This window comes from Elgaria multicarinata, chromosome 1 (assembly GCF_023053635.1).
Source record: "Elgaria multicarinata webbii isolate HBS135686 ecotype San Diego chromosome 1, rElgMul1.1.pri, whole genome shotgun sequence".
Lineage (NCBI taxonomy): Eukaryota > Metazoa > Chordata > Lepidosauria > Squamata > Anguidae > Elgaria > Elgaria multicarinata.
In genome coordinates, this window is record NC_086171.1 from 9077994 (window position 1) to 9101991 (window position 23998).

Sequence of the window (23998 nt, forward strand, 5' to 3'; positions counted from 1 at the left end):
GAAAAACCGCCATGAGCCAGAAAAGAGAGGAGATGATGATGATGATGATGATGATGATGATGATGATGATGATGGTGAACTTCATAATTTGTAGGGATCGATGGACTCACTCATGTCGTGCTCCACTAAATGCCCACCAACCCAATGGCACTGCCTGCCCCCACTCACAACACCACAGAAGTTTCCCAGCAAGCACTCCATTGTGTGCAACAATGACAGCTCTGGAAACTGCATAAGTGGTCGCAGTAAAGACCCCATTTACACAAAATTAAAGGCATGAACGGAACGGCACTCAAAGAACAGGCCCGCAAAAGTGCCATGGCCCAGTGAGCTGGATCCAGAGGAGTAGGCATGGGGGAGTCTGCCCAACTCCTGGACCCAGTCAGGTGCCCGTGACATCCCTAATGATCTGTCACTGGAATTTTGTGTAGTGGCTACAGGCTGCCGAAAGGACCAATTCAGTTTGCAAAGAAGCTAAATTTGTTTGTTTGAGCACTCCGTAGCTGCTATACTATGGAATGCACTGCCACAAGATGTAGTGATGGCCACCAGTTAGGATGGCTTTAAAAGGGGAATTGGATAAATTCCTGGAGGAGAAGGCTATCAAGGGCTACTAGCCCTGATGGTTATGTGCTACCTCCAGTATCCGAGGCAGTAAGCCTACATGGACCAGTCACTGGGGAACATGGGTGGGAGGGTGCTGTTGCACCATGTCCTGCTTTGTTGATCCCTGGTTGACAGCTGTTTGGTCACTGTCTGAACAGAGTGCTGGACTAGACGGACCCTTGGTCTGATCCAGCAGGGCTCTTCTTATTTTCTGATTTTTTTCCCTTTTAAAATATTCTATTTAAGGGCCCGTGTGTTGCCCAGCTCTGTTCTACACCTTCAAAGTAGCTCATAAAATGGCACGGAGAGCAGAGTTGACTAGCAAGTATGACAGAGAGTTTCCATGATATCGTTTCAAATACATCAAAGAAGTAGGTCAGGTTTCCCATAATGAAAAAAGAAAGCAACGTAAGAGAAAACTCGGCTCGTAATGTTAAGCGTCTTTATTCGCAAACTGGAATATGCATAAGACACACAAGTGAAATATTAAGACAACAATTCATTTGGTATGGTCTTCTAAATTTCATGCCAGACATACATTTATATATAAGAAAGGAAGAGTAATAGTTTCACATTTTTATTAAATTCCTGATGTACAATACAAGCCTACTCAAACTGGATCAGCCGTTCAGTTCAAAAGCATTTAGGCTACAATCCTCAATATGTTTACTTGGGAGTAAGCTGCACTGAACATAATAGGACTTACTTACAAGTAAGTATGGGTAGGTGCGGACTATATGAGTAGAAAATTATCAGTGCCCCATCACCACCTCCCGGCTCTGAAATGAAGTTAGGACAACTCTAGTGGAGTGGAAAACAGGCAGAAATTGTCAATAATTAGATATTCGAGGTGTGATATGCTAATTCAAATGTACAAATCAAATTGTGTTGCATTTTAAAACTGACACTCCCAAGAGCCCTGGAGACATATCTCTAAATTCAGATATATTTTTAATACTGTCAGGCACTTCATCCTTTCAAATCATAATAGGAAAGTAATCACATTGAAGCTGGGTAATTTCTTTTGTCTGGGCTTTAAACTCAATTAATGGTCGTGGGGTTTTAATTTGACAAGGCCTCTGAATTAATTCTCATTCCTTACACTTCTTGCTCACATTATATAAGGGCCAGACAACATGGGGGAACTCGGGAGATATTTTCATTAATGTGACAAATCTAATGTTTTCTGCCAGTTAAATGTACTCTTTCTTTCTTTCTTTCTTTCTTTCTTTCTTTCTTTCTTTCTTTCTTTCTTTCTTTCTTTCAGATGCCATATGAAGATTTTCATATTAACCATGAAACGCCCCCCTAAATTATGAGAAATGCTCACATCCCCTCCTGCACAAAAGTAAAGAGCCCCCTAGAGGGATCTGTGAGGGATGGTGTTGCCATGACAACTTGAACATGGAGGCCATTTTTCTGTGGACTTCATGAAGATGATGGCTTCTTATTCCACAATTTGAGGGATGGGGTGGAAGGAAATAACAGGTGTTGGCAAAGGCTGAAGGTTCATTCGATACTTGGATATATTGAAAGCTGTCATAAATGCTCTCAAAACATCTGTCCTCAGGGTTCCCAGACTGGGGGAGGCAACTGAGGCAATTTGGCCAAAATCCCTGTAAATCAATGGGGCCCTTGCCTCAGCTCCTGTGTATAACATTAGCCCTGCTCCAGCTCCATACAAGCCTCCTGGGGGGGGGGCAATGTGACATCTGCCCCATAAAAGCCAAGCCTGAAGCCCAATAATCATCTCAATGTGCCATCAACCAATGCCATTGCTGAAGAGCAATGGGGGCACAGGTCCATCAATGAGTCCACTTGAAAAATAAGCACAAAAATATACAGGATTCCCCTCCTTTTCCCCCTTTTTTCCTTTTAATGTTTTTTAACCAGCATGGAATGGAGACTGGGGCCATAGCTAGATCTAAGGTTTATCCCTGGATCGTCCAGGGGTCAAACTTGTTCACCTAGGTGACACACAGGGGATCCAGTGCTCAGGCAGGGGCGTACCCTGGATGATCCCAGGATAAACCTTCGGTCTAGCTGTGGCCTTGGAGGCGGGAAAAGGAGTATGTCTGCAGAAATGGACTTGATAGATCTAGCCATCCTTACACCCTATATAAACTGGAATGATAACCATGATGTGCATATCTTTTGTATTAAACATCCTTTTTCCTACCCTTTTGCCCTGGGCTTTTTTGGCAGTTCATTGGCAAAACACCCTACAGAAAGAACCATACCGCAACTATACGTAGGGATGTCCATTGCTGGGAAATGTGTTTCTCTTTTTTGCAGCATGCCCAACACAGTTTGCATTCGCGGGTCAAACCGCAGGTTATTCCCAAACTCGGAATGTTTAGCGTTAAGGTCCAGCCGTAATTTGCACACCTAGGGATTTGTGAAAATTGCAGCCAAAAGTTGCATAACTCCCAGCAATCGTGGCTGAAAGTTGTGCAATTCCCACAAATTACGCGCATTTGCACACAATTCAGCCATAAATTGCACAATATATAACGAAATATATGTGAACTGGCCCGACCTGATGCAGATTGAGTCAAGCTCTGCAGCAGAAATTGGACCAAAGTCCGGGGTGGGGGACATATTAAGGAAAGGCGAGTGAGCTTCAGCTACCACCACCCATGGATTCCTCTGATATCCTGAACTGTACAGTCGTACCAAGATGGGGTTCTTTGGCAGTGTTTTACCAATGTCTTTCTGCATCAGTAATGTAGAGTTCAGCATGAGAAGCTGCCTCCTGTCAGTCAGACTATTGATCTCATCTACCCTTTTTGACTTCCAGTCTCAGCAGGAGATATTCCTATCACCTGTTACCCAATGCTTTTAATGCGAGATGGCCAGGTTTGACCTTGGAACCTTCTGCATCTAATCCATGTGCTCTACCGCTGCGTTACGGTCCCTTCCCCATGAGAAGATGGAGGGATTGAAACAAACAGCGAAGCGGACTCTGTACAAAATTCAGAAGTTTAAGAAACGAACATTAGGGAATACTGAATGAACAGCTCTCGACTTCGGAAGTGAGGCCAGATAATTCTGAACTGCACAATCCGAGGAATTCAGATGAAAAGTTTTGTAGCGTCCCTGCCGATGAAATTTGCGGTCTTTAAGAGTTTAAGCAATGGAGGTGGATGTTACAGCCAGTCTTAAACTTCACAACGAATCTGAGTGAAATGTTTTTCCTTCCTTCTTTTCCGGAACTCCAGGTCTTCTGTTTATGCTCTTCTTTCTCCTTTTTTGGGCACCCCTAACTCACAGAACTTGTCATTTTGATGCCAGAACTTGACGGCATGGCCCACCTTCTCCTCTTCCTCCAAACGGGCAAAAATCTGTAGTTGTTGCCACGCCACTTCCGGCAAATCTCCGCTTGCACCTTGAAAGTTAAAGACCCACAGTTACCGGAAAGCTGTCATTTTAGCTTTCAGATACAGCAAGAAAAGGAAAACAAAACTTCGGGAGTGACATTCATGATTACACCATAACATAGTCCTTAAGGGATGGACCAGTCATCTGAAACATGTGAAATATAGTTGGTATTAGGGTGACCCTATGGAAAGGAGGACTAGGCTCCTGTATCTTTAACAGTAATGTAGAAAAGGGAATTTCAGCAGGTGTCAATTGAAGAGGGTGAAATTCCCTCTTCGTGGCCAGATAGAAAAGAGGGCAGGGCTTCTGCAGCTTTAACTGTTGTGATGAAGAGGGAATTACACCCTCTTCAATTGACACCTGCTGAAATTCCCTTTTCTACATTACTGTTAAAGATACAGGAACCTTGTCCTCCTTTTCATATGGTCACCCTAGTTGGTGTGCCCAATTCTTAACTCCTGATAACATTTCATTGTAATTCCTCAGGGGGAGGGATCCCAATCACATGCATAACTTAGTTTTAAAAGCTAAAGGAAGCTTGGATGCCAGAGTCTTGAGAAATTCTTATTTCTCCACCTTCTGCCAGCTTCATCCTTGGTTCTTACAACCCACCTATGCTGGCCTCCAGTCCCTGCTAAAGTCATGGGGGAGCAATGTTTCCTATTGCCACTAGAGGGCCACATCCACATGAATAAAAAAGGCAGAATTGCAAATTATAGGGATGGGAAAACCAGGGACCCTGGAGCTCACCAAAATTCTCCTGACTTCACTACAAAGCTTGGTTTGGATCGGTCCCATTCTCATTTACAGACTGGTTGTTGTTTTTTTCCAGAGCATCTTACGTAAATGGTGGCTTTACAGATTTGGTATTGCTAGGTTTTATTGTGATTCTCCAGACTCTATTACAGTCTGGAGGAATCACAATAAAATCAAAATAATCCAGCCCCCTTACCTCTTGATTCAGGAAACAGTATAGAACAGCTACAATGAAGCCCTAGATAAGAAAAAGCACAGAAGTGATATTATTAGCCCATACAAAGGAATATGTAGACCATCTAGAATAGCATGTTATGCTATTGGATTAACACCTCCATCATCCCTGTCCATTGGACCTGCTGATGGGAATTGTAGTCCAACAACTTCTGGGGGTGGGCAGGTGGCTGGGTTAGATCTAGTGAAGCAGTCTGACTTGTACAATGCAACTTCAAATGATTACATCAGTGAGTAATATATAACTTGGCCTTTATTGAAATACAAGACTAGAAGGCAAATAGCAATCTTAGTTGTAGTCGTGGTCAGCTGAAACAGGATGTCCAGAGGATCTGGTCATGGATGCATTCATGTGTGCATTAGCCCAAAGAGAATTGCATCATAGGCCCAGGGCATCATAGGCCCTACTATGATGCAGAGTGAAATGGCCACCTCAGTGGCAGATGCTGAGGGGCAGGGAATGGCGGTGCGTTGTTAGAAGATAGAGCAGTCTATGGCACTCACCCTAAACTTCACCCTGTGAGCATGTCTGCAGCCATCAGGTGCAGTATAAAACATGTCCCGTTGCCAGGGTCAACATAACTTCAACTGCTAGTCCAGTTGGCTTTTGTATGTGGAACGGGGGAAGCCATCTTGTCTTTCGCTAGCATTGTTTCCAAACAGTAGCCAACCAGCTGCCCACAGGAAACGCACAAGCAGGACCTGAGTGCAACAGCACCCTCCCCTCCTCCATGTTCCCCAGCAACTGGTGTACGTAGTCCTATTGCCTATGATACTGAAGCTACCACACAGCCATACAGGACTAGTGGCCATCGATAACCTTCTCCACCAGGAATTTATCCAACCCTGTTTTAAAGCCATTCAAAGTCGTGGCCATGACTACATCTTGTGGAAGTGAGTTCTATAGTTTTACTTTGTGCTGTCTGAAGGGGTCCCTCCTTTTATCTGTCCTGGATCTCCCACCAATCAGCTTCATGGGATGACCCCGTCGGATTCTAGCATTTTGAGAGAGGGAGAAAAATGGCTCCCTCCCCACTTTCTCCACACCAGGCATAGTTTTGTACAACCCCTTATAAGGCAGCTTCCAGTGTTTCTAACCTTAACGCTGCAGCTCAAAAGGGGAGTGGGAAATGCTGATGGGTTTTAAACATGTAAACAATGCTCCTGAACAAGAGAGTGAAGAACTCAAAGCAGCAATTTTGCTTAAAAATGCAGAAGGACGTCCTAATCTAAGCTCACCAGCAGTAACTCTTCCTAGGAGTGCTGCTCCCTCAAAACATCTAACATCCTTTAATAATTCCATACTCCACCTGGAATGATCCAATACAGAGCTCCAAGTAGAGGCGGACTCCCACATTGGCGTAATCGGGAAGGAAGTTGAAGAGGATGTAATGCATTCCAAACAGAGGGATGAGAAGCAGAGTTGACTTCGAGAGGCGTCTATTAAGGGGTGAGAAAGGGGAAGGGCAAAAGGAATAAAGTCGCGACACCTGCACAGCGCTGTAGTGATGGCCACTAGATGGCATTCCCGCCATTTCACCTAGTGACTGTCACAACCTTGCGCATCCATGCATTCCTTACATCAGCAGGGTTTGGTGTCAGAAGTACTTTTATTTGTCTGTCCTGAATCAACTGCCAATCATTGGGTGACCCCAAGTTGTAAAGTTATAAGAGAAAGGGAAATATCTCTCTCTCTCTCTCTCTCTCTCTCTCTCTCTCTCTCTCTCTCTCTCTCTCTCTGTCTCTCTCTCTCTCTCTCTCTCTCTCTCTCTCTCTCTCTCTCTCTCTCTCTCTCTCTCTCTCTCTCTCTGCATGTCTAGACCGGGGGGGGGAGGGGGAGGATCTCACGAAATGCTGATCACAAGATCCTCCCCCTCAGTCTACACGTGGCACATGACGTCCCAAGAGGAAGAGGACGTTGGCCCTGCCATTTTGTTTTTTATCGAAAATGAGCACAGGAGTGCTCCAGCGATAAAGAATATATATATATATATATATATATATATATATATATATATATATATATATATCACGCCACCCCGAATTGCTGAAGAGCTCCGTGCCCTGCACCTGGTTCACCCGCTTTTCACGGTTACTCGCGAGGAGCCGGGATAAACTGGGACAGCCGCCCACATGCCCCATGGTCTCGGGATCATCCCGGACCACAGGAAAAACCAGGATTAAAAGGTAGAGCAATATCCCAGGGAAATGCAGGGATCTTCCCTCCCTGACTCCAGGATCCCCTGTGTGTTGTGTGACACTCCCTCTCTCTCTCTTCACATCAGCAGTTACCTGTATTGGGATGAGTTGTTGAAATTGATTTGTCTCGGGTCCAGTTTTTTCAGCAAGATCCGGATGATGTTGATAAAAAGAATGAAGTTGACCTGTCCCAAAGGAATGGGTGGGAAGGCGGGAGAGAGAAAACGCACTTAACTTTAGAACGTTTATTGTCTAGAGTTTGTTCACATTTTGTTGAGTGCGATTTGCAAAATGAATACATTCAGACACGTTGTGTTTTGTTTGATGGCCTGCATTTAAAATTGTACATAGTGTGTGTGCGCTTTTCAATTGTATGCAATTTTGCGCACCCTATTTCAAATGCATACGTGTTGTGCATTTTATTTTTCCATTGAATGAAATCTTTTTGTGCACTTTCCCCCAAATTTATTTATTTATTTATTTATTTATTTTATTATTGCATTTATACACCGCCCCATAGCCGAAGCAATCTGGGCTGTTTACAACAGTTAAAAATGGTAAACATTAAAAAGTATACAAAATTTAAAAAAATTAAAAAAAACCCATCAGAAACATAAAAACAACAGTATAAAAACAAATATACATATTCTGTAAACACTCTTTCAAATGTACATTTTTTGTACATTTTGCATATACATTTTGTATTATGATTATGATTATGATTATTTGAAAGACTGTATTCTCCGATATGAGCCTGCCCGTGCTCTGAGATCTTCTGGGGAGGGCTTTCTCTCAGTCCCACCAACATCCCAGGCACGCCTGATGGATACGCAGGACAGGGCCTTCTCGGTGGCTGCTCCAAGGCTCTAGAACTCCCTTCCCAGGGAGGCTAGGCTGGCTCCCTCTGTGCTACCGTTTCAGAGGCAGGCAAAAACTTTTTTGTTCTGGCAGGCTTTTGGAACTACTTTGGACCTGTGTTAATGTATTGGATCCCCCCTTTTAACCTGGGAGAGGCCACCAGTGAGGGAGGAAGCAGCAGCCAGGCACCTCTCCACCGTGCCTGGGTCCAGCTCCAGCTGAGAGCCCCCTCCCTCCTGCTGTCAACTGTCTCTGCAGAGGCCACCAGTGAGGGAGGAAGCAACAGCCAGGCACCTCTCCACCGTGCCTGGGTCCAGCTCCAGCTGAGAGCCCCCTCCTTCATGCTACCAACTGTCTCTGAAGAGGCCACCAGTGAGGGAGGAAGCAGCAGCCAGGCACCTCTCCACCGTGCCTGGGTCCAGCTCCAGCTCAGAGCCCCCTCCCTCCTGCTGTCAACTGTAACTGCTGAACTTTCCAAATAAGATTGTAGTGCCTGAATTTGCTTTCCTTTTCCCCCTCCTCCTCCTCCCTCCCAATCCCCTTTCCTTTTGTGTCATGTCTTTTAGATTGTAAGCCTGTGGGCAGGGACTGTCAAGAAATACTTTGTAAGCCGCCGTGAGAGCCTTTTTTGGCTGAATGGCAGCATAAAAATCCTTAAATAAATAAATAAAATAAATAAACCTGTTACTGTTTTCTTAATATATATATATATATATATATATATACACACACATTTTTAAAAAATTTACTGCAGTTTTAATTCTATTTCAACTTTTGTAAATTTGTATTTATATGTTTTAATTGTACATGTTTTAATCTTGTAAACTGGCTTGAGCCCAGTACTGGGGAAAATGAGGAATATAACTAAATATCATCATCATCATCATCATCATAATCATCAAATAGAACTGTAAAGTTGGAAAATGCATATTTGGTAAATTTTCATTGAAATGCAAATCGAACAGGAATTCCTTACCCATCTCCACATGCAAGTCATAACCCACTACTATTAATGTGTACAAAGCCCAAAACGTGATACACACCCCTACAGAAAGGATAATCGGCCCTTTGATTAGCCACCTGTAAGGAGATCCGGGGTATTCATCCCAACACCTGGAAATAATGCATCATAGTTAGTGCAAATAAGCATATATGATCGTTTTATAACACTGCTTTGTCAAATGTATCCATCCCCTTGTGTCCCATTCCTCTATTTGTAGTGGATTGAGAGGACTGCTGGGACCTGTTTGTTTTGTTTTGTTTGCGGGGAGGGATTCTTTTATTGCAAGCCCAAATGCAGGATTTGTTCTTCTGTCTTCTTTACCATGTCACCTGTTGTGTTAAGGCACAGAGGCCTTAACTAGATGGGGCGAAATCCCGGGGCGATCCCCGGGATTGTCCCTGTGTGTCCACATGATTCACAGGGGATCCCGGGATCAGGGAGTGATGATCCCTCCCTTGCCCCAGGATCTTGCCCTACACTTTAGGCCTGCTTTTTCTAAGGTCTCGGGCTGAGCCCCAGACTGCAGAATGCGCGTGCTGGCATTGCGGTTTGTCCCGGTTCCTCGCGGTTCCTCGTGAGGAGCTGGGACCCGCACACGGGGTGCAGAGCTCCTCAGGAGCTCTGTGCCGATTTGGGGTGGGGTGGGGGTGGAGTGGGGTAAATTATTTTTTTTTTAAAAAAAATACTTTTTGTGCACAAGCACTTGTGCGCATCTTCTGGGTTTTTTTTTTTTAAACCAAAATGTATAAACAGAGGGGAGGATCTAACGATAAAAACATCATGAGATCTTATTTATTTATTTATTTATTTATTACATTTTTCTACCGCCCAATAGCCGGAGCTCTCTGGGCGGTTCACAAAAATTAAACTTCACCCCCTCCATCACACAATAACAGGTAGGTCTAGCTAAGGACAGAGATAAATCATCATCATCATCAGGGTGTACATAGGCACATACTTTGTGCCTATGTACATACTTTGTGCCTAGCCCAGAAACTTCACCTAGTTCAAAATATGGCAGCCAGGTTGGTCACCAGTACACCTAGGGATGACTATATAACATCAACTCTAAAATCACTTCACTGGCTGCCAATTAGTTTCCTGGCAAAGTAAAAAGTGTTGGTTATTACCTTTAAAAGTCCTACATGGTTTGGGTCCAGGTTACCTGCGGGATCGCCTTCTCCCGTACAATCCACACCACACACTCAGGTCCTCTGGGGAGAACTTACTTTAGTCAGCCAAAACTAGGCTGACAACTGTTACCCAGAGGACCTTCTCTTCTGCCACTCCCAGTCTGTGGAATGGCCTGCTGGGAGAGATTCGCCAGCTTAACAGTCTTTCCAAATTTTAAAAAAAGCTATAACGGTTGATCTCTTCCAGAAGGCCTACCCAGTCAATTTTTAAGAAGCTTGGCTGTTATTTTAATAATGTATTCGTTTTTATATGTTTTTAATCAGTTTTAATACTTCAAATACTTGAAAGGCTGTCACACAGAGGAGGGCCAGGATCTCTTCTCGATCATCCCAGAGTGCAGGACATGGAATAATCAGCTCAAGTTACAGGAAGCCAGTTTCCGGCTGGACATCAGGAAAAACTTCCTGACTGTTAGAGCAGTACAATAATGGAATCAATGACCTAGGAGGTGGTGGGCTCTCCCACCCTAGAGGCCTTTCAAGAAGCAGCTTGGCAACCATCTGTCAGGGATGCTTTGAGATGGATTCCTGCATTGAGCTGGGGGTTGGACTCGATGGCCTTATAGGCCCCTTCCAACTCTACTATTCTATGATTCTATGATTCTATATATTTTATGGTATTTTTATCTAATGATGTTCCCCACCTCAATCCAGAGGGAGAGGAGGGTAAGAAATAAATATCATCATCATCATCATCTTTACTATCATTATTAAATAAATACTTGATCATTACTTTCAAAGTGATTTTGAATAGAGCTCAATTCTAAATAGGTGACTATCAAGGGCTGCATCTACTATTTCTGCTTAAAGCTCTCTAACCATTGATGGTTTAATACATCTACATTCCCCGTGTGTTGTTCAATGACTTCAGCTCTCATATACCTGGAAAAAAAATATTTCTACCAAGGGAAGATTTCGTTCTCCAGAGATGAGTGGGGTGCAATTTTCTCCCTATAAAAGAAACACTTCCTGGCTTTTTGTGCAGTTTCTCCCCATTCTAAAAGGTTCACACATTCTATATGTACATCATATAGATGTACATCACCAATATACCATGGTGTGCAAAACAAGAAAAAGAAAACTCCGGCTCGACATTGATCTGAATCTTTCAAGATGCACTATATGCCTACCAGACAGCTACACTGCCGAAACACACACCGGTTTTGCAATACCAGGCAGGGATCAGAAAGAAAATGAGACTGAGATGATTCACTATGTATGGCTAGTAGACCTGGGAGGTCAGTTTTTGCACAAGCCTGGATTACCTTCCAGTCTCCTGCACACACACACACACACACACACACACACACACCTGTGAATCTGAAAAGAAGGCATTACTTACGAAATATCTTCAAAATGCACCTTAACTACTATCCACAGTATCGTAAAAAAAGTGGGAACACCTATAGGGACAAAAATGGAGGACACTGTGATTTTTTTATGAATGCATTCGCTCCTGGATTTTTCAAAGCTGGAAACCTTTCTTGGGGGATACACACAAGGATCCTTGAATTGGGACCAGTGTCTCTGTCTGGGAAGAGATAGGGAGAGAGTGCTCCACTTTCTACCCATTTTTTGCTAACCTGGGGGGGGGGGGGAAATCTACACTACTGTTTTAAAGCACTTTATAACAGTTTTGACAACTGTTGGGGCCCAGGACACACTGCATATACAGGTTTCAAAACGTTTTCAACGTGCTTTAAAGCGCTTTAAAAGCAGTAGTGTAGATCCCCTTTTCTGTGCGACTGTTAAAGATGCAGGAGTCCTGTCTTCCTTTCCGTATGGTCACCCTAGCAGAGGGGCTTTTCAAGGGCTGCAGTGGGGAAAGAGGGAACAAGCTACTTTTCTTCCATGAACATCCTTATGGCATCCCCCTGGCGTCTCTTCTCAGCTGCAGGACAAGTAACATTGAATCTATTCTGCTCCCGTGCAAGGCAGGCCATACAGACATGGCCTCACACCTGGGTGGTAACTGGGAATGTACAGATTTCGTTAAATCCAGTCCACCTGGGTTTTGTGGATTGCCAGGTGCTGTTCGTTCTGTTATCTGCTCATTGACGGAATCAGTTTTTCGCTTAATTTCCCAAACTTGCACAAATGGGCACGTCTGAAAATGCGCAAATCCCACCCCAAAATGTGCATTTTCACCCTTTAGCCTACGGAAGGAAATGCGCATTTTCGGTCTTTTTCATATTTTTGTATGATGTAACTTTTGCCCACTTCTGGAAAAGAACAATCCGGTCCACAAGTCTGCGGAATCGGGAAAAGGCTGGTCTACTTTGGAATCCACAGATCAGAACGATTGAAATCAAAATTCACTGGACTCCACGGCAAATTTCTCTGACATCCCCAGGTGCAATTTACAAAGCCAGAGCTGGAAATAGGCACAGAGCCTCTGGGCCTCTAAAGTGGTGACTGGTATGAAAAGGTGCCACTTTCACCCATGAGGATGGCAGCTAAAGGCACTTTTCCTAGCCTGGCAGAACAGCTTATAGATTTTTGGGAAGAAAAGACAATGTTTGGGTTCAGCATGCTGGTGCCTCATGAACAGCCTACCAATGTGCTGCTTTCTGCACCCTTAGGAACACCTCTTCAAACTAGGGGTGTGCTCTGCTCCTTTACGGATCCCCGGATCCGAAGAGGAGCGGGCCAATCCGGACCTCCGAAGCCCGGTTCCGGAGCGGATCAGGGGAGGTCTGGATCAGCCCAAAGCGGTTTGGAATGATCTCAAGAGATTCGGACTGTTCTGAAGCTTCGGAGCCAGGTAAGGGGGGAGGGGAGCTTACCTGGCTCCCCCGTCCGTCACCACCGCGGCCTCTGCAGCAATGGAAGCAGAGCCAGGTAAGGGGGGAGGGGAGGGTGACCCTATGAAAAGGAGGACCGGGCTCCTGTACAGTTGTATTGAAAAGGGGATTTCAGCAGTTGTCATTTGTATATACGGGAAACCTGGTGAAATTCCCTCTTCATCACCACAGTTAAAGCTGCAGGTGCCCTGCCCTCTTTTAAATCTGGTCACTCTAGTATAGCTCCTGCACCTTTAACTGTGGTGATGAAGAGGGAATTTCACCAGGTTCTCCATATATACAAATGACACCTGCCGAAATTCCCTTTTCTATGCAACTGTTAAAGACACAGGAGCCCGGTCCTCCTTTTCATATGGTCACCCTAGGGGAGGGAGGCTTACCTCGCTTCACTGCTGCCGCAGAGCCACGTAAGTGGGGAGGGGGAGGGGGCTTTCCTGGGTCCATCATACACCGCGGTCCATGCAGCAGCTTCAACTGCGGCCCAGGCCTAAGGCAGGAAATAGGCCTGTTTCCGGCCATAGGCCTGGGCTGCAGTTGAAGCCGCCGGACCGAGGCGGCGGTGGCAGATGACGAAGCCAGGTAAGTGGGGGAGGAGGGCTTACCTGGCTCTGCCATCCGCCACCGCCATGGTCTGCGTAACAGCGGGCGGCGAAGCCAGGTAAGAGGGGAGGCGGGCTTATTCAGCCCCCATTTTGTCCCCCCTTCGCCACTTACTTGCTGTGGAGGCAAGTAAGTGGGGAAGGGGGGCAAAATGTCGTCCGAATATCGATCCACACCTCCGGAGCTTGTTCTGGATCCAGTTCTGGAGCGGATCAGGGGAGGTCCGGATCAACTTGATCCAGTTCGGGCCTGATCCGGAAGGTCCAGATCAGGATCCGAAGCCATTCGGGGAGAGGGTGCACAGCCCTACTTCAAACTCTACATTTCTAAACCAGCAGTTAGGAGGATGCCGTCAGTCACCCTTACTTACCCCAACCAAACAGAACAAGCCACCAGAAATATCTTCTTCCATGGGGGAAGGACGATAGCAACAGGCAGTTGATGTACAGAGCCTCCACCAGAAGCCACATGAAGTTGGTCATGGTGAAAAAATGACAGAAAACCACCGAGATCTTGCATTCAATCTAAGGAACGGAAAAAGCGAGTGAGCTGGTTCATCGATTGTTGTGAAAAAAATAAAATCATGTCAAAATCTCGCAATGGCGAAACTACCCTGGAGTAGGGTGACCATATGGAAAGGAGGACAGGGCTCCTGTATCTTAAACAGTTGTGATGAAGAAGGAATTTCAGTAGGTGTCAGTAGCTGACCTGGTCTCAGGTCAGGCTGAGGCCGGGACCACGGGCATGTGGACCATTCCGCCACTTTTCCCGGCTACAGCACTTACGTGTGAGTAGCCGGGAAAAGCGGCGGACGGGCCACAGCCCTCCCTCTCCCTTCCTCCGATTCCCCCCTACAACCTCCCCTGGCCTCCAATCCCCCCCGTCCCCACGTCCATGTCTCACACACCCCTGTCCCCACTTCCTGTGATCTGCCGCCGCCGCCGCCACTGTCCCCAGCTGGCATTTCCTGTTGTCGCCATGTCCAGCCTGCAGGACATGGCGACAGCAAGCATCACAGGCCGGACAGGGCGACAACAGGAAACGCCGGCTGGGGACAGTGGTGGTGGCAGCGGGACAGAGCGGCTGGGGACATCGGCGGCACGGCGGCGGCAGGACACAGGAGGTGGGGACAGGGGGGGATCGCAGGCCATGGGAGGTCATGGGGGGGAAATTGGGGGATGGGGACAGGGGGACCCTTTTTTATAATTTTTATTAACACAAATTAAAATACATCAACATAAACAATCAATCAAAAAATAATAATTTGAATACACAAAAAAACCCAAAGCTCAACTATTAACATTTGTAATTTGTCAATATTCATAATCAAACAATACAATACAATACAGTTGCTCCCCTTCACCCTTTGGGATCTATTCCTGCTTCCAAAATCTCATTACTTCTTCTGGTGGTGGTTTTCCACTTCCCTTAGAGAACACATATACCAGGAACTGTTTCCAAATTCCCTCAAATTCATTCGTATTTGTTATGCCTCTTCTTACTTTAATATTACATGTCTATCATTAATGGCAATAGGGGGACCCTTTTTTTAAAAAAAAACCTTACTTTTTCGGTGGTGCGCTCCTGCACACACCGGCCCCTTTAACAAAAAAAAAAAATGGCGGACGCGACTGGACTCCGTCGCATCTGACGTGTAGATAGGCGTGGCGGCCCGTGCTAATTGTAGCGCCGCGTCGCCGCGCCTGAAGCACCGATTTTCAGGTAGGTCTAGCAAGGCCCTGGGTGACCTTGGGCCATTCACTATGGCCTAATCTACACCAAGCAGGATATTGCACTAAGAAAGTGGCATATAAGAGGCAGGAGACACCCTACTGCTTTATAGTGGTATTGAAGTGCACTGACAACTGTTGGGGCCCATGAAAGCTTTCATACCGCTTTCAAACCATTATATCCTGCTTGGTGTGGCTCCTGCCTTTTATATACCGCTTTCATACCACTTTCCTAGTGCAATATCCTGCTTGGTGTAGATGAGGCCCCTCTCTTAGCTTAACCTACCTCACAGGAGTGTTGTGAGGATCAATTGGAAAAGAGGGCTATTTGTGTAAGCTAACACACTGGAGAAAAGGTGGGAATATAATAAATGTAATGAAAGTAAAAATTGAATTCATTGACCTGAGATGTAGTAACGGCCACTAGCTTAAATACTGTATTTTCTGGCGTATGAGACTACTTTTTAACCCAGGAAAATCTTCTCAAAAGTTGGGGGTCGTCTTATACGCTCAGTATAAGATGACTTTTTAACCCAGGAAGATCTTCTCAAAAGTTGGGGGTCGTCTTATACGCCCAGTCGTCTTATACGCCGGAAAATACGGTAGTTTTATTTTTAAAAAATGTGAAGAATTGACCTCTGATTTCCACGTATCGGGGACAGCCACTGTGTTCATAGAACACTGGACCAGACAGACCTTTGACCTGGTCCAGTGATGCAATTGGTATGTTCAAGGAAGATCAGTCAACCAACAGCAATGGAAACTCCATGCTCAGAGGAGTTTGAATGCAAGGACAAACATCTTGGTTTGAATGCAAGGACAAACATAATCTTCATGTGCTGTTTTGAGAGCTTCCAAGACATCCATGGGGGCATGGCTAGAAACAGAGTACTACACATTGTGTCTGTTCCTGCCAGGAAGTTTTTGAGATTCTTTTGAGGGTTTCTGTTCCACGCTTCCCCAGAACCTGATTTCGATGTTCACTCGAGAGTCAAGTGCAATCTGTGCCAGGGAAGACAGCGAGCAGGAGAAAACAGCCCTGCTATGCATGAGGACGTGCCACGCAGTGCCCTTTGCATTATGGGAGCAAGAGCTGCAGCCAGCCAAAACATACCGTGGAAAAGCCGCAAGCGTCGGGGTCTTCCGTTTGGAAAAGGACCAGGTCCTTGATGAAGGTGGCAGCAGCTTTCAGGATGAAAGTGAGGAAGAGGTGGACGTGGATGTAGTTTCTGGGGCAATGGAGTCTCCTGCAGGACAGGAAGGCAGAAGAGGATGAACTGATGTTGTGTAACCTCTCAGAGGCTGGCACCTCAATCCTGTAAATGTCTACTATGCAGAAATAGTATGAGTTCAATGGGACTTAAACCAAAAAGGCCTTGGTTTAAGGGGGAGGGAGGCAAAGCATACTTTCCAGTGCCTCTGGAAAGTGCGCAATTCCCCTGGCATACTATTAGCATTCCGGGGGAATTGTGCAGTTTCCAAAGTCCCCGGAAAGTGAGCTCCACCCCACCCACCCCGCTGCACCAATAGTGGCCTTAAATGCCCTCTTAATCCTAGCGTGGAGGGAGAAAATACACAATTTCCCAGCATGCCATTAGCATGCTGGGGGAACTGCACACTTTCCAGAGGCCCAGAAAGTGCGCATTACCGAGCACTCAGCCAGGCTGGCTCCTAGAACAGGGCGCTCAGCCGGGCAGCACTTGGTGAACCCATTCTCTACAGAGCCATATTCCATACCGGTCAAAGAATTTGTCAATTTAATCCTCCGCTTCAGCACTTCCTATGGTAGAAAATTTGCCATTTGTGCAAATTGTGGTACTCAAATAATGCACAAAATATTTACAGAATAGTGTGTGTGTGTGTGGGGATCCACTACAGTCCACCACTGCTTTTTGGAATGGAAACACTGTGAAATCCTGTCAGACTTAAACGGAACGGAATTCCCAGCATTACACTTCCCTAGACGCATATAAACACTTAAGTCGTAAGAATGCATAGCGCATATTTCAGACATGACTGAAATGAGTCTAGAGAAAGGAAATCCCATAATTCCCTTTGTGAGGCTCCTCTGACCATACCTGAATCCAGAGAGGACCATGATTGCCATGGCAAGAGAGGTGGTAGAGACACTGTAACCCACTGTGTAGATGGTTTTGATTGTTGAAAAGAAGGCCATTTGCTGTGGAAACAGAACCAAGGCATTAACTAGGCTTTAGGAAAAGGAACATTTTTCCAGAGTGAAAATTCCCTGCTGATTGTTTTCTCATGCTCTACATCTCTGTCCACCCACCCCCAGTTTCTGCTCTAGGTCCACTGTACACATCAGAACACAACTGAGAATATTCTGGCTGTAATCCTGTACACATTTTCCTGTGAGATAGGCCATAGCTAGACGGGGCGACATCCCCGGGATTGTCCCTGTGCATCCACATGACACACAGGGGATCCCGGGATCAGGGAGGGATGATCCCTCCTTTGCCCCGGGATCTTGCCCTATACTTTAGGCCCGCTTTTTCCGCGGTCTTAGTATCATCGGGATCACCGCAGAACGTGTGGGCAGGCATCGCAGTTGTCCCAGTGCCTTGTGGTTCCTCACAAGGAGCTGGGACATGCGCACGGGATGGGGGGTTCTGTGCCCATTGGGGGTGGGGTGGGGTGGGGGAAGGGGGAAATTAAGTTTAAATTTTAAAAACCTACCTTTCTGCACGCAAGCATTCGTGCACTCTTCTTTAAGAAAAAAAAATGGAAAATGGCGGCCATGAGGTCTTCGCCTTCCGAGGGGGAGATCTCGCGATAAAAATATTGTGAGATCTTCACCCCTCTGTCCCGCTAGACTGCTAAGTCTAGCTAAGGCGTAAGGCTCATTAAAGTCAGTACGGCTTACTTCAGACTAGACATGCATACAATTACACTGACAGGATAGCACAAATCTTTGTGATTGCCTACTACCGTATTTCTTCGATTCTAAGACGCACTTTCCCCCCAATATAAACATCTCTAAAAACGGGCTGCGTCTTAGAATCAATGGCGTCTTAGAATCGCCTGCAAAGTACACCGTTATCCGTCCACCCTGCTCTCGATGCCCAGGCGGCTCAAGGGCTCGTTGAGCGCCTAAGCGACCCTGCACTCACAATGTAGGCTGGGGAATGTGCGTGGCCTGACTGGGGGCCTCAGCGACGACCCGCGGCTGCCCTGAGCCTATTTGTGCTCCCCAGAGCTAACCAGGCTCACCCACGCGCCAATGGAGCGCCGAACCCTAAGCGGGCCCCGCCCGCCGCACCACAAGCACAGCTGGGTTGGGCTGTGGTTGGGCCCAGTGAGCATGGCTATGCAGCTCCAGCCGGGTCGGGCCGGGGCTGGGGCGGCCGGGCGGCCGGGCGCCGCAGGGCTCGTGAAGGGTTGTGCGAGGCGGGCAGGCACCGCCGGCTTCTCTACCACAGCTGCGGCTGCTGGTTCTGCGCAGCGGAGGAGGCGCAGCAGCAGCGGCCAGAGAGATGGAGGCGACGACCGGGAGGTGAGTTGCTGGGCCCGGGTGCGGGCAGGATGCGCTCCGGGACTCGCAGCCGCGCCATTCTCATGCGACGTGTGTGTGAGAAGAGCCCAGGGTGCCTGCGGGGCAGGGGGGGTCTCTCCACCACCGCTGGGCCGGGGGCGGCAGTGCACGTGCAGCCAGCTCCTTCGCACCTCGGGGAGTTTCCACGGCCTATCTAGCCATGCCTGGAAGAGGCCTCTCAGCACTGACAGCTGGAGCTGGCCCAAAGGCGGGCGCCTCGTGAACAACCCCCTCGCGCTCCTCACAAGAAGAGGTGGCAGCTGGGAAAGCCTCCGGGCCCTTGCACGTGCTCCCCGGTTGGCCCCCACCCCCGGCAGGTACCCTCCGCCTGGCAGGGCCCACCCCACCAGGCAACGTGGGCCTGCGACATTCGGGGTAAGTGCCTCGATTTTGGCTTACTTGTAACCTGTCCCAGCCCTGTGGCGCCAAAACCGTTGGCCCAATAAGAACTGGCCACATCTCTTTCCTTACCTGCTTGCAATCTGCTCCCCATGCCCAGGCTTTGCCGGGCATGGCAGAATACTTTTCCCCCCATATAAACATCTCTAAAAACTGGGTGCGTCTTAGAATCGATGGCGTCTTAGAACCAAAGAAATACGGTACTGATACAGAACAACCATATTTAGTTATGCTTAAAGTAGATCCATTGAAATAATGGAACAAGTTAGTAACCTAAATCCCATTGAGTTTCTTGGCGAAGGGTGGGAGAAAATGTAATAAATGGAATCAGTGTGGTAGACAAAATTAGACAAAATTAGGGAGAGGATTCCTTCCGTCAATCCAGATGCGCTAATCCAGCACCTAGGCTTTCCCAACAAGTAAGGCCTAGCTTTGTAGTGTTCTCAAGTAAGGATGGATAGATCTGACAATCTCAGTCTCACTGGGATTCCCATTTTTTTGAAGTCAGACTCATTCCATTCTATTTCCACACAAGCTTGAAGGGTTTGGGGGTGGGAATCTGTATGAAAAATCTGTACCCATTTTTGCAACACATGCATTCACGTATGCATTTTTGTGTATATTTTTAGAGGTACATGTTTCTGGATTTCATTTTTATCCTATTTATTCATTACACTTTTATGAATTTGCCCAATTACCCAATTTCTCTGGGTAGTGTACCGTTCATTTAAAAAGTACGATACACGCCATAAAGCAATGAGCAAAAATATCCATTGTCTAAAGTGTGTTTGTGCTCATTTTTCTTAGACCGTTTTTCAAATGTGCACAGGTTGTTGAGTGTGTGCGTAGCCTGTCTTACACTAAAAAAAAAAGATATGGGTTTCTGATAGCAATTTGTATTCATTCTGTGAGGTGCAAACTGGGCAAATACACTTTAAGGAACCCCAAATAGAGTGAATTTCTTACACAGCCCTAATCTCAAGGCCACCGGTATGGAGCACAATTCCTTTCCATCCAACCTCCTCTCATTCAGCTGTACTCACTTCACCAAGAGTGACATCTTCATCCAGTGGACACACTATTGAATATGGAGGAAATGGATCAGACCAGCCTTCTGTTGTGCAATTCCTTTTTACCAAGCCTATGAAAAATAGAGTTAGCAAAATTAGATGGTTTCTCTAACTCCAAGACTGTCTCTTCTTCAGCATTGTCTTGGGCTGGGCCAGCTAGTCGAGCAATGAAATGGGGCCACCACAGGCAAGTAGTTTAGAAATGATTACACACACACACACACACACACACACACACACACACACACACACACAATTTATTCCATGAGCACTAAAGCTGTAAGATCCAGAAAGTGATTCTTCCATTGTCCTTGGAAGCACTGGGGAAAGATTGAACTAGATGTCGACCCTGTTCAGAAGACACCTTAAATCATGGCTTTAACCACAGTGGTTAAGCCAGAAAGCCAAGCTGGGATCAGAAGACACCTTAAACTACAGTTTTAACCATGGTGAATAAAGCAAAAAGTCTTATTCGCTGTGGTTAAAGCCATGGTTTTAGGTGTCTTCTGAACATGGCCTAGCTTTCTGGCTTAACCACCATGGTTAAAGCCATGGTTTAAGGTGACTTTTGAACGGGCCCATTCAGAAACAAAGGGCAAAGGACTGGAATGAGAAAGGCTGGCTGTAGATGATGCCCCAAAGCAAATGGAACCCAACTAGGTCAGCTGTGACCACCAACCTCCTCACCTGGTTGCTGTGTGAAATGGAAGAGGATACCCGGGCAGGTAAAGGTGAGTGTTTGTCCAGGATTTGTCTCTGGCCAGCACAGTACTTGGTCCCATATTCTCTTGCAACCTCACAAAGAGGAAGAAAAACACATGTTGAAATCCACTCATTTCCCACCCACATGCCTGGAAATGGGAATACAAAGGAAATGAGAACACACCAACCCTTCGAACTGAGGGCCTTGCTAGACCTACCGGATAATCCGGCCGGGAGTCGGGGCTGCAGTGCGCTACAGCTAGCACGCGCCGTTGCCCTTTTCCACACGTAACAAGCGATGGGGCAAGGGGAAGCCCCGTCGCATCCGCCATTTTTGTTCAGAATTAAAGGGCCATGTGCGTAGGAGGGCACCACCGGAGAAAGTAAGTGTTTTTTAAAATGAATATAGGGTCCTCGCTCCCCCTGCCCCTGATTCCCCCCCACAATGCCTGATGGCACCCCTGGCTGCTCGCTCACCTGTCCTCCCCCCTCCTCGATGCCCTGTCCCCCGTCCTTCTTCCCCCATCCCCCATCTGCCCTGTCCGTACCCTGTCCCCCATCCTTCTTCCTCCATCCCCTGTCTGCCATGTCCGTGCCCTGTCCCCCATCCTTCTTCCCCCCCTCTCCTGCCAGGTCCGGCCTTTCCCCCGGCCCCTATCTCCCCCCCCCGTGATTCCCCCCCCCAACCTGATGGGCACAGCACTCCTATGAGCACTGTGCCCAGTCCGTGGCTTCTCCCAGCCAGGAAACACCATGGACCCTGCTAGACTTTCTGCAGCCATGGCCTCAGGCCAGGGCTGTGGAAAAGCAGGGCCATGAGTGACTCTGCTTATCCCAGATTAAGGGAGGTCTAGCCCGGCCTGACCCCAGAATCCCCTGTGCATCATCTGGATGCACAGGAGGGAGACCGGGCCTCACACCGCGCTAACGCCTCGTCTAGCAACGGCCTAAGTCTGGAAGCTGACTTGTAAATGGAGATGAATGAAACAGCCGGTTTCACGTTCTCCTGCATTTTCAACCCGCAGAAGTGAATTTTGTCGATTTCTTATCAAAACTGAAATGAAATTCTCAACCATTTGAAGTGGCTAAATTCAGTAGGTGCAGCTACTCCTAGCATGGAGAATGATCAGGTTTTACCTGCTCATCATGTAGGCGTTAAGGAGAAGGAGGCTGTCCAAAAAAGAAAAGAAAAGAAAAAGAAGAGGAAGAGGAGGCGGAGGAGGAGGCTGGCAACCCTAATTCAGGACCACAAATATGGCTGAATGCATAGGGATTCAATCCCAGACTTTGTAAAAGCTAAACACGCAAAGCCCTGGGCTTGGATGGATGAATCTGTGAGTTTCAGTTTCCCCAACATTTGATCTATCAACAACAACAACAACAACAACAACGACAACAACAACCTCAAATCCTCTTCATCCCATTTATGAAGAAATTTGCAAATTTTGCTAACTTCTTATAAAATAAGCAAACCAAACGGAAGTTTCACGCATCCCTACTTTAACCAGTGGATTTCTTTCAATATCACTGATCTAATAATTTCCGGGGGTGGGGGGAGCACATTAGCCTCTTGCAGCAAAATGTCAGAAGAGTCTTGTGGCCACCTTAAAGTGGCCATTCTTGAACAAAGGGACCTCAGAGGGAGACTGCAACATGAAACTGCTGAATGACAATACATCAAGGGGTTCAGTTCTATGACATGTGGCTTGAATCAAGATAAAGGTGTGGAAGGAAGGAAGGAAGGAAGGAAGGAAGGAAGGAAGGAAGGAAGGAAGGAAGGCAGGCAGGCAGGCAGGCAGGCAGGCAGGCAGGCAGGCAGGCAGGCAGGCAGGAAGGAAGGAAGGAAGGAAGGAAAATCTCACTCTGGGTTGGGTTCAGAAAGGGATGTTCCACAAGAGGAAGGACCCTGCTCACAGAAAGCCCCACCACCTGATTTTGGGGTTCCCTCCATCAAAATCAGAGCTCCCACCCTTTTTAGCCTTCTTTGTGCCACAAGAAAACACCCCAGTAAGTCCAATTTATTTTTAAAACTGTGGTTTTTATATTGTTTTTATGTTTCTGAAAGTTTTTAAATTTTGTATACTTTTTAATGTTAACCATTTTTAATTGTTGTAAACCGCCCAGAGAGCTTCGGCTATGGGGCGGTATATAAATGTAATAAATAAATAAATAAATAAATCAAGATGGAAGTTGCCGCTATCTCTCCTGCTGTGTGCAGGAGAAGCAGCGGGATCAAAACGGCCCACTGAATGGGCCACGGGAACGTTGTTTGCTTCCTCTTTCAAAAGAGGAAGTGATGAGGGACAATCACATGGGCGGAGAAGTGACGGTAAGCAATCGCAGTTCCACCCCAATGCCATTGTCACTGTCTGCACTTCGTGCCTTCCATTTCCATCTCTTTATGTACCCAAAACTCAGGATAACACTTCATGCATCCGATGTGCAAGTCCCATTCTGGCCGCCTGCAGCACCCAAGCCATCTGAATGGGCATGAGTGCCAACCTATGGGAAGGGGACTAAGATGGCAGGGTCATCACATGGGCAACCAGCTGTGGCGCAAGTTGCACTATTCTAATATAGATTACACCCCTCTAACATAAGTACACAGAAATTAAGAGCTTTGCAAGACATACCTGTTAATCCGGGCATGTGGAGGGGCCAGCCCACGCTGCAGCTAGTGCAGGCTGTCGCTCCTAGCTATACGTCAGATGCGACGGGATAAAAAAGGTTTCCCCGCTCCCCCCTGCTCCCAATCTCCCCCCCCCCCCAGCTCCGCTCTTCCCCCCATCTCTCCCACCGGCTCCGCTCTTCCCCCCTGGCCCCGATCTCTCCCCCCCCATGATTCCCCCCCACTGATGGGCACAGTGCTCCTGTGGAGCGCTGTGCCCAGTGTGAAGCTTCTCCCGGCTA

At 47.0% G+C, this 23998-nt stretch overlaps 1 protein-coding gene across 1 annotated transcript in view; it reads right to left on the reverse strand.

Annotated features, from left to right (window-relative positions):
• GHRHR (growth hormone releasing hormone receptor) overlaps nucleotides 1–23998 on the reverse strand; it is a 101955-nt gene that overhangs the window by 62146 nt on the left and 15811 nt on the right. Inside the window, exons 3-13 of the mRNA XM_063147536.1 lie at nucleotides 21074–21181; nucleotides 20360–20457; nucleotides 17443–17543; nucleotides 16479–16611; nucleotides 14005–14158; nucleotides 11573–11633; nucleotides 9078–9147; nucleotides 7270–7361; nucleotides 6288–6417; nucleotides 4940–4981; nucleotides 3878–3994 (exon numbers count right to left, since the gene is read on the reverse strand). Coding sequence (XP_063003606.1) covers nucleotides 3878–3994; nucleotides 4940–4981; nucleotides 6288–6417; nucleotides 7270–7361; nucleotides 9078–9147; nucleotides 11573–11633; nucleotides 14005–14158; nucleotides 16479–16611; nucleotides 17443–17543; nucleotides 20360–20457; nucleotides 21074–21181 — 1106 coding nt within the window. The remainder of the gene's footprint in view (nucleotides 1–3877; nucleotides 3995–4939; nucleotides 4982–6287; nucleotides 6418–7269; nucleotides 7362–9077; nucleotides 9148–11572; nucleotides 11634–14004; nucleotides 14159–16478; nucleotides 16612–17442; nucleotides 17544–20359; nucleotides 20458–21073; nucleotides 21182–23998) is intronic.